The following is a 15,449-nucleotide window of genomic DNA, read 5'->3' on the forward strand; positions in this document are numbered from 1 at the left end:
ACCACATCTCACCAGTCAGATTGGCTAAGATGACAAAACAGGAAAATGACAAATGCTGGAAAGGATGTGGGCAAATTGGAACACTCATGCATTGCTGGTGGAGTTGTGAACTGATCCAGCCTTTCTGGAGAGCAATCTGGAATTATGCCCAAAGGGCTATAAATACTTTCATATCCTTTGACCCAGCAATACCACCCCTAGGGTTATATCCCAGGGAGATCATAGAAGTGGGAGGAAGGCCCATATGTAGAAAAAAAATGTTTATAACAGTTCTTTTTGTGGTGGCAAAGAATTGGAAATTAAAGGAGTGCCCATCAATTGGGGAATGGCTGAGCAAGTTGTGGTATATGCATGTTATGGAATACTATTGTGCTATAAGAAACGAGGAACAGACGTTCTTCATATTTACCTGGAGAGGCTTATACAAACTGATGCTGAGTGAGAAGAGTAGAACCAGGAGAAATTTGTACACGATTACAGACACAACGTACGTGTGATGACCAACTTTGATATACTGGACTCTTCTCAGCAATGCAGTGATAGAAGTCAATTCCAAAAGACTCATGATGGAGAAAAATATGTGCATTCAGAGAAAGAACTAGAAAGAACTGAGTTTATATCCAGGTAGAAGCAAAATACCTGATCTTTTTCCTTCTGTTGTTTGGTTTTGTGTCCTCTTTACCATTTTTCATTCCATCTGATACAATCCGTCTTTATAACCTGACTAATGTATAATGTGAAAGTATTTACAGATCCTATACTTGACTGTATGCCACCATGGGGGGGTAGGGCAGGGAGGGTGACAAAATGTGAAACTCAAGGAATTGTGGAATTGAATCCTGTAAACTAAAAGGAAACAAACAAATTAATTAAAAAATGAAAAAAATAAACTCTACACCTTAAAGGAACCCCACAGGTCTTCTAACTCAAAGCCTTCATTTGTGGGTTCAGCTTTTGCAAATTTGCCTACTCAGTAGTATACATTGTTTTTTCATGGACATACACAAGGCAGAAAACCATTTGAGTCACTTATGTGTAGTCCCAGCTGAAGTCAAACAAGGTGATATTCTGCCTTCTTGTTTCAGTTCTCACATTGTAAGCAAGTGTCCTTTTCCCAGTCTAGCATCACACTGTATATATGTGAGTGAGATTTTATTGTTTAAATGTAATTGTGAATGAGGATTGACTATGTATCACCTCTCCCTAAATGATCTCTTCCTTCCTCCCCACCCCCCATGGGTTCAATTGCTCATGTTCCCAAGTCGAGAAGGTTGTGATATACCCTAGGAGAAAATATGTATGTTAGATAAAATTTGTACAGACATGATTTATTGGCCATGAGTTCAAAGTCTATGAATCAACAATCTGGTACATCCAGAAAAAGAAAGGGGAAACCTACCAATCTTTAAATGGGACAGCTAAGTGGCACGTTGGATAGAGTGCCTGGTCTGAAGTTAGGAAGATTCATCTTCCTGAGTTCAAATCTCCTCAGACACTTACTAGCTGTGTGACAGTGTGCAAAGTCTTGTGATGGTGGAGAGAGAGGAAATGGGAGAGGGGTGTGAGGAGAGGAAAGAGAAGAGGAAAGGAAAGAGAATATGAATGAGAACTCCCATTTCAATGGGGCAGGAGGTAGATGACAATCTAGTGAAGGAGAGAAGGTGAATGTCACTAAAGCAAAGGGTGAATCCAACATAATTCAAAAGTTGTTAAGAGATCCAGAAGGATGAACACTAAGAAAAGGGAGTCTGGGACAGCTAGGTGGTGCAGTGAATAGAGCATTGGCCCTTGAGTCAGAAGGACCTGAGTTCAAATCCCATTTCAGACACTTGACACTTCCTAGCCGTGTGACCTTGGGCAAGTCACTTAGCCCCAATTGCCCTGCCTTCCACCCTCCAAAACAAAAATCAAAAAGTTGAGGGACAAAAGGAAAAAGGAGTCTGAATGTGAACCTCTTGAACAGAAGAACTTTCTTTGTATCCTTGTGGCTTAGCACACTTGCAGCATAAATGCTTGTTAACTGACTTACTAAATGATTTAGCAATTAAGAGATCATAGGCACTGATGGAAAGCATGATTTTTTGGATTGTGTTGGGGTCAGAACACAGATCATAATGGACTGAGAAGTGATTTTTAGCTGAGAAAATCAAGTAGCAAATGTGAATGGGTTTCTCGGAATTTGACTTATAGAGTTGATAGGTATAGGATAATAAATTGAAATTATGGAGGGTAAGATAAATTCCTTTTAATGGAAGCATCAGTGAAGAGGAGAGGGTTGCAAATCATAAAACATCCCAACTTTGGAAGAATTAAAATTGTGGATGATCCAAAAGGCGATGGAAAGGCACATGGTAGGTGCAAGTGGTCTGCAGCGTCTTACAAAGAATAGCTTAGATGTGGGAAGTAGCATGAGATACATAATCAAGGACAATCAGAATAGCCAAAGGAGTGGGGCCAGTCACGCGGTAAGAGGATGACCTCATGAATGGCTTCTGCCTTTCTGTAGTATCCATGAAATACACAAATCGGTAGAATGGGACTGCCAGTTTATTAAGTAGATCCTTTATGGATGAGTGTGAGAAAGTAGATAGTATAGTGGTTAGTTATAGTGTTGAGTCTGGAATTAGGAGGATTCATATTCCTGAGTTCAAATCTGACTTCAGACACTTACTAGCTGGACGACCCTGGGCAAGTCACTCAACCCTGTTTGCCTTGGTTTCCTCATCTGTAAAATGAGCTGGAGAAGGAGATGGCAAATGACTCTAGGATCTTTGCCAAGAAAACCTCAAATGGGGTCATAAAGAGTCAGACATGACTAAAAAGAACTGAACAACAAAAGAATTATGGATAATGGGAAAAGGTGGACCATCCATGCATCATTAAATCACCATGCTTATTTGTGTTTATTATGCATCTCTTCTGAGGAAACTATACTTCTTAATGACAGAAATTTTTCTTCTGTGTTCATATTCCTTGTGCCTAGCATATATGCTTAACTAATATCATTGTAAATGAATGTAATTTTAGAAGATATTTTCAATCCAGTAAGGGCAGTGCTGAGGCCTATTCTGAACAAATTTGTGCAACTTTTCCATAAACTGTAAATAAGTATTATCTTTCCTAAGTGTGTGAAACATGAACCATTATACTAAATGTGTAGGCTAAACAATTGAAGAAATTCTCTTTGGATTCTAGCATATATGGCCATTAAGGGATATTTATACTGTGGTTTGATTTAAGGGGAGTATTTTATTTTTGATCTTTTTATTATGACAAATGGCATATTGTGGTTATAATATAAGCCATGACCCTAGATAAGGCAAAATTGATATTAAGAATGATGAGTGAGGCAGTAGCAGTGGCTTTTGAAATTAGGTGTGACTTTGTTTTTTTTTTTTAATCTTTTCAACTTCAGCTTCAGAATACACTTGATAATTTACCAGTCTATTTAAAAATTCAAAACCTTGTTCTGGAAAACATGAAGCCAAGGTAAAGGAAATAACTCAGAAATGTTTAGTGGTCTGCTGTAAAATGTGAAGATTTCATAGGATCATAGATTTCTCTCCATTAGGAACTTTAGAGGTCATTGAGTTCAAACCCCTCATTTCACTGATACAGTAACTAAGACACAGAGAGGTTAAGTGACTTTCCCAGAGTCATACAGCCAGTAAACATTTGAGGTAGGACATTAACCCAGATATTAACTCTTTTCTATCTACTGTGCACACTCATGCTACACAGCATAAGCTTGGTATATGGGAAGTCCACTGCTTATAGAGTAGAAACTTGTGGGATTAAAACCTGGCACTGCCATTCATGGGTTGTATCGTCTTGGACACATCATTTACTGTCTTGGGTCCTCAGTTGCCCCATCTGTTAAATGAAAGGATTGGACTTAATCTCTACGTCCCTTCCAGGTCTAACATTCTGTCCAGTGGAAAAGAGCTTTGGATTTTGTGACCTTTCCCGGTTCCTATCTCAGGGCTTTGATTTCCTTATCTGCACGTAGACCCTTCACATGTTGGTCCCCTGAAAAGCAATACAAGATTCATAAGTTCTAGGAAGCAACATCTGCATTTGATGTCAAGTTCACAGACAACCTCCACCTTTCCCCACCACTGTGTTCAGTTTTACCAGTCAGTAAGAAGTTTCACTAGTTTAAAACAAAAGACATTTAATTAAATAGCAGAGGCCAAAAGAAGATTCTTCTCCTTTCTATGTGCACATTAAGGGGAGAATTTCTTGTGCATCACTGTACTGCTTGTGAGGGAGAGCACACATAAAGAGAACATACGTGACAAGGGAACACACAAAGAGGGCATACAAAGAAGGAAGACAGGTGCCCAGGAAATAAGCACAAAGGGGCCCATTTCACTGAGCATTGCCAACAAAGCCAAGACAAGTATCAATTGCCTGTGAAAGGGTGCAGATGGTATAACTCAGCATTTCTTAAGGCACCCTGGAACATTCTTTTTCTTGAACAATGTACCTTATGTTTGTTGATAGCCGTTAAAATGATATTTTAGAGGATTTGACTATAAGAGTTCTGCCAAAGTGTTGTCTAAACTGAAGGATTCTGTCATTTTGGTGAGAATGACTGATACAGTTCAGTGCTATCTGAAAAGAATACCGACTGTAACAGGCCAGACAAGTGGTCATCCGTATTTTGCCTGAAGAACATTCATGGAGGGAGGCCACTAATATTGTAGATATGTTGTAACAGCTCTGATTCTTAGTACATTTTTCCCCCACCCCTGACTTCCAGCTTAAATTGGGCTCTTCCCTGCTTCCTCCTGCTTCTTCTGATGCTTGTGACCAAACAGAAGACTAATCCCTCTCCCTGTCATAGCCCTTCAAGTACTTGAAGACAATTATCATGTACCTGAGTCTTTTGACCAAACAACTCCATTTTTAAAACTGACTTTCATATGACAGGAACTCAAAGTCTTTCACCATCTTGATTGCCTTCCAGCAGATCACTGTCCCTTATTTAAGAACCCAGAACTTAATGTGGTACTCCAGATGTATTCTGACCAGGTCAGAGTACAGAGAAGCTACTACTTCTTCATTTCTGGAAGCTGTCTTTTGGTTGCCCCTCAAGATTGCATTAGCTTTTTTAAGTACCACTGTATACTGCTGGCACATATTGGGCATGCATTGCACTAAAAATCCTGGACTTGCTGGTTCCTGAAGTCTTTGTTCCAGGTAGCTATCTGAATTAAGTTTAGAAAATTCATTAACCACCTTGCAGATCATGTGTCCAGAACCCATTTGGGGGACTATGAAAACACACAGAAACACATAACACAAAATCTTTAATATAGTCTGTAGATTTATAGGTTGAAAACTAGATTGGACATCCAGGTAAATCTAGAATAATCCACTCATTCTACAGTTTAGGAAAAAGAGATTGCTACATAGTGACTGACTTTAAGAAACCCACTTCATTATCAAGATCCTCCATGATTGGTACTGATGAAATTTAGTAAGAAAAAGTGAAGTAAAGAAATAAAGCCACTGTCTTCAACCCACAGTCTTTCATCACATAACCAGAAGCCTTGTCTTTTCCCACTATATTTCAACCAATGCCAAACCTTAATGTCTCCTCTTATGTGAAATACTTGGACCAAATGAGATCAGAGATACCATCTACTTTTTAATCTGATGATCCTATAGAGAAATTTTGTGAGAAATTTTATAACAGAAGTTTGACATGTCTAATCTAATAGTATATCATGCTATATTTGGAATTAAAAAATTGAAAATGGTTTTTGAGATAACATAAGTTCACAAACATATGTCAAATTAATACAAAATTTTTCTTCTAAGGCTATCTAAGAATCCAAATTACTATTTGTTATTTATCTAGTGAAGCAGGCAAGTTGGTTTACAGGAAGGAGAAGGAAGAAAGAAGGATGAAAGGAAGCAAGGAAGAAATAAGAAAAGAAGGAACAAAAAAATGAGACGAAATGTGACATTGATATTGTCACAAGTTTTTCATAATTTCTTTTAACTATAATTATTGATGCTTTAAACTGCTTTGAATCATTCAAATGTCTCTAAGGTCTCTTGCACTTTTTAAATGTTTTACTGAAAATTAAAAGGTATTTCCTCCTCTTCTAGTTTGTAATTGTATCTAACTGCCCACTAGAGACCTATCTAATCTCACTGCTTCATTCCTTAGAGAAAGAACAGTGGGTTAAATGAAGTTGATTTGCAGAATGAATTTCTTAGAAGAAAATGGTATTATATGAACTAACTTGCCTAATATCATCTTTTAACATTAGTACACATGTATTATAAGACATAAATATAGTGTTTTCCATCAGTGGTAATTAAAAAAAAGTTAATCTGGCAAAAACAAATCTGAATACTTGTGTTTAGTTGTGATGTGTTTTTTTTTCATTTCTTTTCTAACTTGCATTCGCATTTTGTTTAATTTTTTTTTCACTTTCCTTTCTGTTTGTTTGTCTGCCAGGGCAGTATCTATAGAACTGCAATGAGCAACTTCTAACCGAATGGTTGAGAGAAAGATACTGGTGAAGTGTTCTAACTGGACAGGTTACTAGTGAAGTTACTCTAGAGGGATTTTCCAAATTCTACATTAGTTTCTTGGTCTAGAAATTCTATAACACATGTATATATCCTAATTTGGTATTTCTTGGATGATAAGACTCTGAGAGCCTTGGTTCATGCTACCAAAATTAATGTAAGATTGATTAGTAATGAGGAGCCAATTTATACATTTATGAAAAGACAATATTCCCAGCTTCAGACCTGGCACTGGCATCATGTGGTAGGAACTCATTTTCTCTTGAGTGGTTTCATTCAAGAAAATATGTGATATATGAAAATACTGCTTTGATTAAGAGAAAATGGAATTCTATGTTAAAAAAATTATCTTTATCAAATTTTGCTTGCCTGATGAATTCCCTTTCTTCACTCCACTCTGTGAAGAACCATGTCTAGGTAGAATCAGAAGGAGCTAAATTCTCACTGTTCAAAACCTTGCCCTTCTTTTTTTAGACTATTTATTAACTTAGACATCCTTTTTCCATTCCTCTCTACTCCCAGACTCATTTGCATTCCTATGCTGGAGTACCTCTGTGTTCTTTCAGAAAGAGCAGTGATCTTACCCTTGGATCAGACTAACTCTCCAGGTATGCTCCACTGGGGCCTTTGTTCTGTGACCTGGCATCCCCCAGCAGGGAAGTAGGAGGGCAGGATCCTCCAGAAAGTTGATGCCTTTTTTAAGTATAGCCTTTTTGTTCAACCAAATTAGATATAATCTGATGTTCATGTCCTCTTAATTTCAACACAATCTTTTATTTTCTCCCACATTCTCCTATTTAACACACACAAACATATTACTCAGATAAAGAAGTATACACACATATGTATGTATATGTGTATCCGTGTACATATATCTGTCCCTAATTCCACATTACCAATCACTTATCTGGCATTTCAAAATGGATGTCCCAAAGACATCTTAAATTCGACATCCTCAAAACTGAACTCAATATCTTTTCTCTCAAACCCTGCCCTCTTCCTAATGTCATTATATCTGTGGGAGGCCTGCTGCAGTCTTTTTAGTCTAGTTGGTTTATAACCCTTAGCATTAATTTGGACTTCTCATCTTCAATCCATGTATCTAATCAGTGGCCAGATTGTGCTGTTTCTGCCTTTATAGCTCTCCCATCCAATGCCTTCTTCTCTTTCACAACTACCACTGTAGTTCACAGCTTCATCACTTCTCAAAGATGATCATAATGACCTCCTAATTTATCTTCCTGCCTCAAGTCTCTCCCCACTCTAGCCCATCCTTCACAGTGCTTTAAAATAATTTTTCTTTAATCACAAATGTGGCTGTGCAACTTCCATACTCAGCCAATTCCAGGGTCTTCCTATTGCATCTAGGATAAAACAGGAATCCTTCTGTTGACTTTTTAAAGTCATACACATCCTGACCCCATTGGACTTAGTGGACTCATTGGACTTTCCTCTTCCTCATGTACTTTCTTATCCACCCAAACTGGTCTTCTCTCTATTCCTCACACAGGAAACTCCTTTATCTTGGCTGTCCCTCCTGCCTGAAATGAAGTGCTTCCTTGCTTCTACCTAATACAGTCCTTTTTCTTTCAGAATGCTCAAACACTATCTTCTGTGTGAAGCCTTTCCTCGTGACACTAATAGCCATTGTTTTCCCTTCCAAATTACCTTGTATTTGGCTAATTTGTACTTTTATGTTCACTTTATATTTATGTTCTATATACTTGTTAGTTAGTTAACTAGACAGTTACCTGTCTCCCATGAGATTGCATGCTCACTATAAATAGGAGTTGTCACCATTTTTTTTTGTATTTTTATTCCCATACCTAGCAGAGTATCTAGTATATAAGTGGTACTTTATAAATGCTTGCTGAGTAATTTATTCCTAAGGTGTCTAGACCAATGATGCTCAGTCTGACCCAGAGGAAACATGGAAGCCTACAATTAATGTCTGTTATGAATCCCTTCCTCCCTTCCAGAAGGAGGAATGGCTGAGATAGATGACATTCCCAGAAGTCCAGGAGTTAAGGACTCATTATTCTCCAGTAACATTAAAGTTGTTAAAGGATTTCCAAGGACCAGAACTCCAAGCAATCATACACAAAGTACTAGCTGAAAAATTGAATGTTTCTAAAGCACTGGAGAAATTCTCATATTAGACATTCTCCCAAATCTTATTTGAATTGTATATTTTCTGAGCAAAATATTCACTGGTAATACAGTGACAAAATTTAGCCCAGCCCTGGTAACATCATCATGTTTTAAGTGAACCCAATGTGAAGTACTAAAGAGTGGAAAGAATAATGATTCTGGAGTCCATAGAACTGAGGAATCCTGCCCCTGACACAAACTACATGGGTGACCTGGGCTGACTCCCCTAACCTTCCTGGACTTTACTTTCATTAACTGAAAAATGAGCACGTTGGACTAAATGTCCAATGAGGCTCTTCGATAGTTTGATGAAGGTTTTGGGATCCATTCTCAGAATGTTTTAAAAAGCATAAAAGAAAATGCATGAGATTAAAAAGGAAACCAATTATAATGAAGTATAATTATCAAATTTTTTTTTAAAAGAAGTTCAAGGACACAGGATAAGAACCTCTCTTTTAGAGCTATGGTTTATAGTTTTCACTACAGTAACCTTTGATAGGAAGAAAACTTTCTTATTAACATAATAGAAAATCCGGGTACAAGATTTGCCGAAACAAATTTTTATTTACCCCTAAGGAGATTCTGAATGTTTTTAGTAAATATACAAAATAATTAGATAACAACAGAATCCAGTGTCTGTTCCTCATAAATATTTATGTATACTTCCAGTGACCACTGATGTTTTAATTTTAACGTGTTTACTTGAATCTGTTGAATTGTAGAATTGGTTGTAATTATGTTAATGGTTAACAACACATATACTGTATGCATATGGGGCTATGGTTTTATTGTTCATTATATCCAGAATAACCATGGTCCAATTATTTTGATCACTTTTTCCCTCTTAAAGTTTGACTGTTTTATTTACCTCTTTGCCTTAACTTTTAAGCTGTGTTTCTGTTAATGTGTGTGTCCACACATGCGCATACATGTACGCTAGCAAATACTCATTGGTTCAGACAAATAGTTAAGTCGGTTAGTTATCTTAATTACTACACTGGATCAGATTCTGAATTTCATTCAAATGTTTTAATGGTTATTCCTTTGACTTGTGAATTTGTTGGTTTGTTTGTTTTTTTTTACTAGATCTCTCTGATGTTGATGGTGCTGAGAGCAATTATATTGTAAATAATTATAACACATTATATAGCACTTGGATTTTTCTAAAGCCCCTTTCTGACAGCACCTAAAGATGTGTAGTGATATGTGGAGTGATATTTGGCAAAACCACAAAATCAAAATAAGGGAGTCAGTGCTATGCAATTTAATTTCCTTTAAACTTTTTCTTTTTCACATAGCATCTTTTACTGATACAACAGGTTTTCAATATGTATTAAATGTATTTCACATTTTGACTGAGAGAAAATTTGAAAGATGTTTTATTTCTGAGAGCGAACTAAAGTCCTTTTGCAATTAAGGATAATACAATATGAGGATTGTAAGGGAACATGGTATAGAGTCAGCCCTGAAAGGAGTAAGGAAGACACTAGTTAAGTCCTGTCTCTGACATATACTGGCTCTGTGACCCTGGTATTCATTTCATTTCTTGTTACCTCCAAACATCTCTTCTAGACTATAAACTGCTGAGCATTTTTTAATCTGCATTGGTAGAGAGAGATTCCTAACTAGGATTTCTTGCACTGGTAAAATCACAGGTTAAAATTCTCTTCCCCCAAGGCCAAAAAAAAAAAAGTTCTACATCCTAATAAAAATTAATCTCTTGAAAAACAAACAAGTCTGTAGCCATTAACATATGAACAACCCAGATGAATTGATAAGGAGAAAGATGCTATCTACATTCTGAGAAGGAACTGATAAATAGAAGTATATATGTACATACACACACACACACACACCTATTTGTGACTAATGGTGGCCATCTCTAGGGAAAAGAAGAAAAAAGGGAAAAAAAGAAATTTACATGATCATTTTATTGTCTATTTGAAAGGAAAAGCAAGTTATACAAAGTAGATTTGCAGTTTCATGTGCAAGCATCTTTTTTTTATTGTACTATGCTATGAAAATTCTTATTTTATTCCATAAATTAAAAATAAAATAGGTTTTAAAAAAGAATTAAAAAGATGATTCAGTGTTTAGGAAACAGAAATTGTCAAGCTGAGTAAAAAGTATTTTTATTGAAGGGTTTGCTTATAATGTAACAGTAATTAAGTAAATAAGTAAATAATAACAGTACTATGGCAAAATGTCCCTGGTTGGGGCAACTTGATGTGGAGTAAACCTGAGTTAAATGTTTCTCTTCACAGAATACTGACGGAAAAGAACAGACTGAGGCTCCTAATGATTTTTGTCAGGGCTGGTTAAGAATAAAAAAAAAAAAAGCTCTTAACCCTTAAGGTGTATAGTCTAATGGGAATGAGGCAATACCCCAAGATTAGATCAATATAAGATATATGTAGAATGGATGTAAGTAGTCGAAAAAAGGATGGTATTAGCTGCTGGGAGGAACAGGAAAGGGCTCTAGTAGAAGGCTGAATTTGAGCTGGGAAACTAGGGAGTTCTTGTAAAATACAGGTTTTCATTATGCTATAGATAAACTATCTAGTAAGCCTTCTGTTTGACATGGTCAAGAGAGCTTTGAACTGACACTTCAAAGGAAGATAACCCTAGTTCTTAAAGCTTGCACTCATGGAGCACAAACTTTGGCAAGTCTTTGTTGTGGTGGTTGTGTTGTTTCTATTGCGTCCAGCTCTTCTAGACCCCATTTAGGGATTTCTTGGCAAAGATACTAGAGGGCATTGCCATGTCCTTCTCCAGCCCATTTTACAGATGTGAAAACTGAGGCAAATAGTGCTAAGTGATCATATGGGGTTATACAGCTAGTAAGTGTGTGAGACGATTTCCTGACTCTAGGCCAATGCTCCATGTACTGTGCCAACTAGATGCCAAAATATGTACATACACACATACATACACAAATACGTGTGTATATCTCTCTCTGTGTCTCTCTGTCTCTCTCTGTCTCTGTCTCTCCGTCTCTCAAGATTCTTGATTTAAAATAAACTCTTTAAAACATAAGCCAGTCAGAGGGTGGGCTTTTTGTATAGGAAAAAAGGTATATCAACTACCCTTGAGATGGAGTGTTTGGTTTTTTTTGTTGACTTGAGGAACTCATCTAGAGTGCAACATTTTGCTCTTAAATATGCCATTTTTAAAAATTACTTTAGCCATATCCTTAATAAAACCAACTGTGAAATGTCTTTGATGGGTTGCATTTTTAGAAATCATCTTTTCTTTAAAGGAATAAAATTACTACCCCAAACGTGTGCCACTTTTGAACTTTTCTGTAGCTGTTGAACTTGTCATAATTATAGCATATGAACTTTGAATGTGCTATTGATTGCTGTTAGAATGACTGAATAAATTTTTATAAGTACCTTTAATTTTACCATTGCTGTTCAGCTGTTACCAAACCAGTTTCAATATTTCGTCAGGAAGATGTTATACTCTTGAATATCCTTTGTTACTCTCAATGATTTGTGAGTTCATTAGGTGCTTGTTACCTCCATTGATCCAGCACTTAACACAGTGTGTGGCCCATAGTAGGTACTTAATAAATGTGTATTGAAGGAATGATATACATATCCACCCTTCCATACTTTTTCTTCTTTTTAGATTCTTGTCCAAATTTTCTCATTATTACTTCATTAGACCAGTTTTGTTGTTCTTCTACCATCTCAGGTTTATTGGAGTAAGTGGTTCCACTCTTTCTTTTCTTCGTAGGTAACCATCAAATTTCCTTTCTGGTCATAAACTCATAAAACTAGAACTGGTCAAGAGCTCAGAGATCATATGATCATAGATTTAGAGTTGTAAGGGTATTTAGAGGCCCTGCCATTTCACAGATGACGAAAGTTTGATGAAGGAGCATTAAATGACTTGCCCAGTGTCACTGAGTTTGTAAGCTTGAGGGGTGGCATTTGAATCCAGGTTCTCTGACTTCATTACCATTACCCTTTTGGCTGTAACATGATGCATCAACAATGCCATCATGCTTCCTCTTGGGCTCAGATTATTTATTCTTTTCTACTTTCATCCCATTTAGCTTGCCATTTCTGATTTGAATTCTCTTGCTATCTCCTGATTTTCTTTTCACTCACAGAGATATTATTATAGGAGCTTAGGGCTGTTAAAAGAGATGGACTTTTGCAATGACTGAAAGCATCTTCTCAAAAGCTTTCTCAGAAGTTTGTTCCTCCAGTCATTTTGTCCAACTAAGAGAGACATAGTGCTATATATTTAACAGACTACCCATGTAGCTCTGCATAGCATAATTTGGACAATTTATACTTTTGATCTGTCTTGTTTTTCATGGTTAGACCAATCTCATCTGCATTGCTATGAATTTAGTATTTTGGAGCTCAGTCTAATTGTTTCATTGCTATTTATGAATGAGAACTTTGTCATTAATAGGATATCCTTCTAGTTTAGACTCTGTACAGAATTTTTCCCATTAAAATTTTGCCAGAATAATAACAATTTTTATTTCATCCTCTTGACAACCCTGTGGGAGTAAGTATTACAAATATTGTTTTGCAGACGAGAAAAACCAAGTCTCAGGGTGTGATTTGACTATTGTCATTCATCAGGTAAATTCCCAAAGCAGAACTTGAAACAAGGTCTCTCCTGAATTAAAGTCCAGCACACCATTATACTACATCAATTTTGAGATGAATACATCTCAGCTTTATAGCGGGTAATTTTCATCCTTAGAAGATCATTGAATAAAGTTATCTCCATAGGCATGCCTTTCACAGATTGTCTTATGATTTTATTATGTGCTTAGAGACGCATTATGTGAGGAGACTCTGCAAAACTGCATGTTTTTATACCAAGTCAAAGCTTTTTGAAAAACATTTTCTGCATTTCTCTTAGTCAAATGTTTGACCATAAAGATGTAGTCTGCTAGAAAATTATCCGTGAAAGCCTGTTTCTTCCCTTCTCATGTTTTCAGCAAAGATCCCCTTGAGGCCTGCATAGACCAGTAATATAACCATTTTATAGAGATGAGAAAGCAAGCGTGTGGGTTGATAGTTACTATTCCCTTTTGTGTGTGTGTGTGTCAGAGCAAGTTTTTTTTATTCTTTCAGAATTTTAACTTGAGATATATTGACAATTGATCATCACTTATCTTCAAAATTTTTTACTTCTAGTGCAGTTTTCTTATAGGTGTGTTTTTTTTTCCAGATTTCCAGGTGCCCTATAATACAAGGGTCCCAGGGTAGAACAACACAAATTCCTAGCTTCATTTTAACCATTGCTGAGAATAGAACAATAAAGCAATACCATCTGATATGTACTGTAACATGTTTGCTGTCCTTTCAGTTTATTTTGTGTCAAAACAGCTGAAAAGCAAAATGTCTTTGGATTAAATTAGCGAGTAAAGTAGAAAAACTTTTAAAAAGCTACAAGCAGTAAAAGAAGTCATTACTTCTCTTTACACATTATTACAGCACATAGCATGTATTTTTTGTTGTATAGTTTTGGCTATACATCTCACATCCTCTTAGAAGTAATATTTTATTTCATTTGGGAAATCCATAGTTTAGTTTTTACTTCACACCAAATGAAATTGGGGCTTCACTCACATGTGTGGGAAGAGGAGAAGAGAGAGGGCGGGAGGAGGGAAGAGAAAAGGGGAAGGAGAGAGAGAAGGAAAGGGAAAAAAGAGGGAGAGGACACATGCATAACTGCTGGGGAATCATATAGGAAAGAAAGATAATTGCTACCCTCACTAAGTTTACATGTCATAGGAGAAGATAATGTGAAGGGTATTGACATGAAGCGTGATATGGAGATGAGCAGGATTATGTTAAATTGAACTAGAAAATGGCCTAATTATGGGCAAGACAAGGTGCAAACTGACCTATCAGAGCCTAGCTAGCTTCCCAAGGGGAGAATCCAGTTCCCAAAAGGAAGGAAATGAGAATAACAGAGAAGAGGCAGCATGGTGTGGAGATGGCTGGGAAGTATCATGGATGCCTGATTTGAGGCAAGGTAAGAGCATTGGACTTGGAGGCTGGAAGACTTAATTTCATATTCCAACTTGCCTAGGGACACATAGCTAGTGGAATGCGAAATCATGTCCTCCAGACTCCAAGTCCAATGCCCTTATTACCTTGCCCAGAAACAGGTATCCATGCATTGATATGGTAAAGATACAGAAGTCAAGTGAAAAGAATGGGGCATAGAAACAGAGCATCAGCAAGTTGCTTCAATCTGTCATCCATGACAGGCCAGTGCTCCATTTCCCCAGACCTTCATAAGCTACTAATGAGGGAGCTTGTTAAGAATTAGGCCCCAGCTCCTTGTTTCACTCTTTTTCCCCATAACTAGAGGGGAGGGAATATGGTCTGCCATAAAAAACAGGGACCAAAATAGATGTAGACTTTGTCGACAAGGAAAGGCAGATACATGTATTGAGTAGATCATAGTGTTTTGAATACTTATGAGATGATCAATGGAAAGAAACATTAAAATGTGATTTTTCAATTGTACCATTGTTTAAAATTATATGAATTTATGTAAAATTATATAAATTATGTCAATTTATATTTATGTAAAATTATAGAGATTAAAATTATCAAATGCTGTTCATACACCCAACAAAAGTTTATTGGCTTGCTATGATGGGTCAAGCTCTCTTCTAAGTATCATTGGAAAGTGAATATCATGGAATTCTTAATCTTAAGGAGCTTATAGGGGGAGATAATTGCAAATAAATATTT

The 15,449-nt window shown here is 36.6% G+C and overlaps 1 protein-coding gene across 1 annotated transcript in view; it reads left to right on the forward strand.

Moving 5' to 3' along the window:
* The first annotated feature begins 2,336 nt into the window (after nucleotides 1–2,336).
* LOC138175974 (voltage-dependent calcium channel subunit alpha-2/delta-1) overlaps nucleotides 2,337–15,449 on the forward strand; it is a 429,565-nt gene continuing 416,452 nt past the window's right edge. Inside the window, exon 1 of the mRNA XM_069106588.1 lies at nucleotides 2,337–2,465. Within this exon, the coding sequence (XP_068962689.1) occupies nucleotides 2,337–2,465 (129 nt within the window). The remainder of the gene's footprint in view (nucleotides 2,466–15,449) is intronic.

Source organism: Petaurus breviceps, unplaced genomic scaffold, assembly GCF_028583685.1.
Source record: "Petaurus breviceps papuanus isolate PSGF00001 unplaced genomic scaffold, PetGlider_PUasm1.0 80, whole genome shotgun sequence".
Taxonomy (NCBI): Eukaryota; Metazoa; Chordata; class Mammalia; order Diprotodontia; family Petauridae; genus Petaurus; species Petaurus breviceps.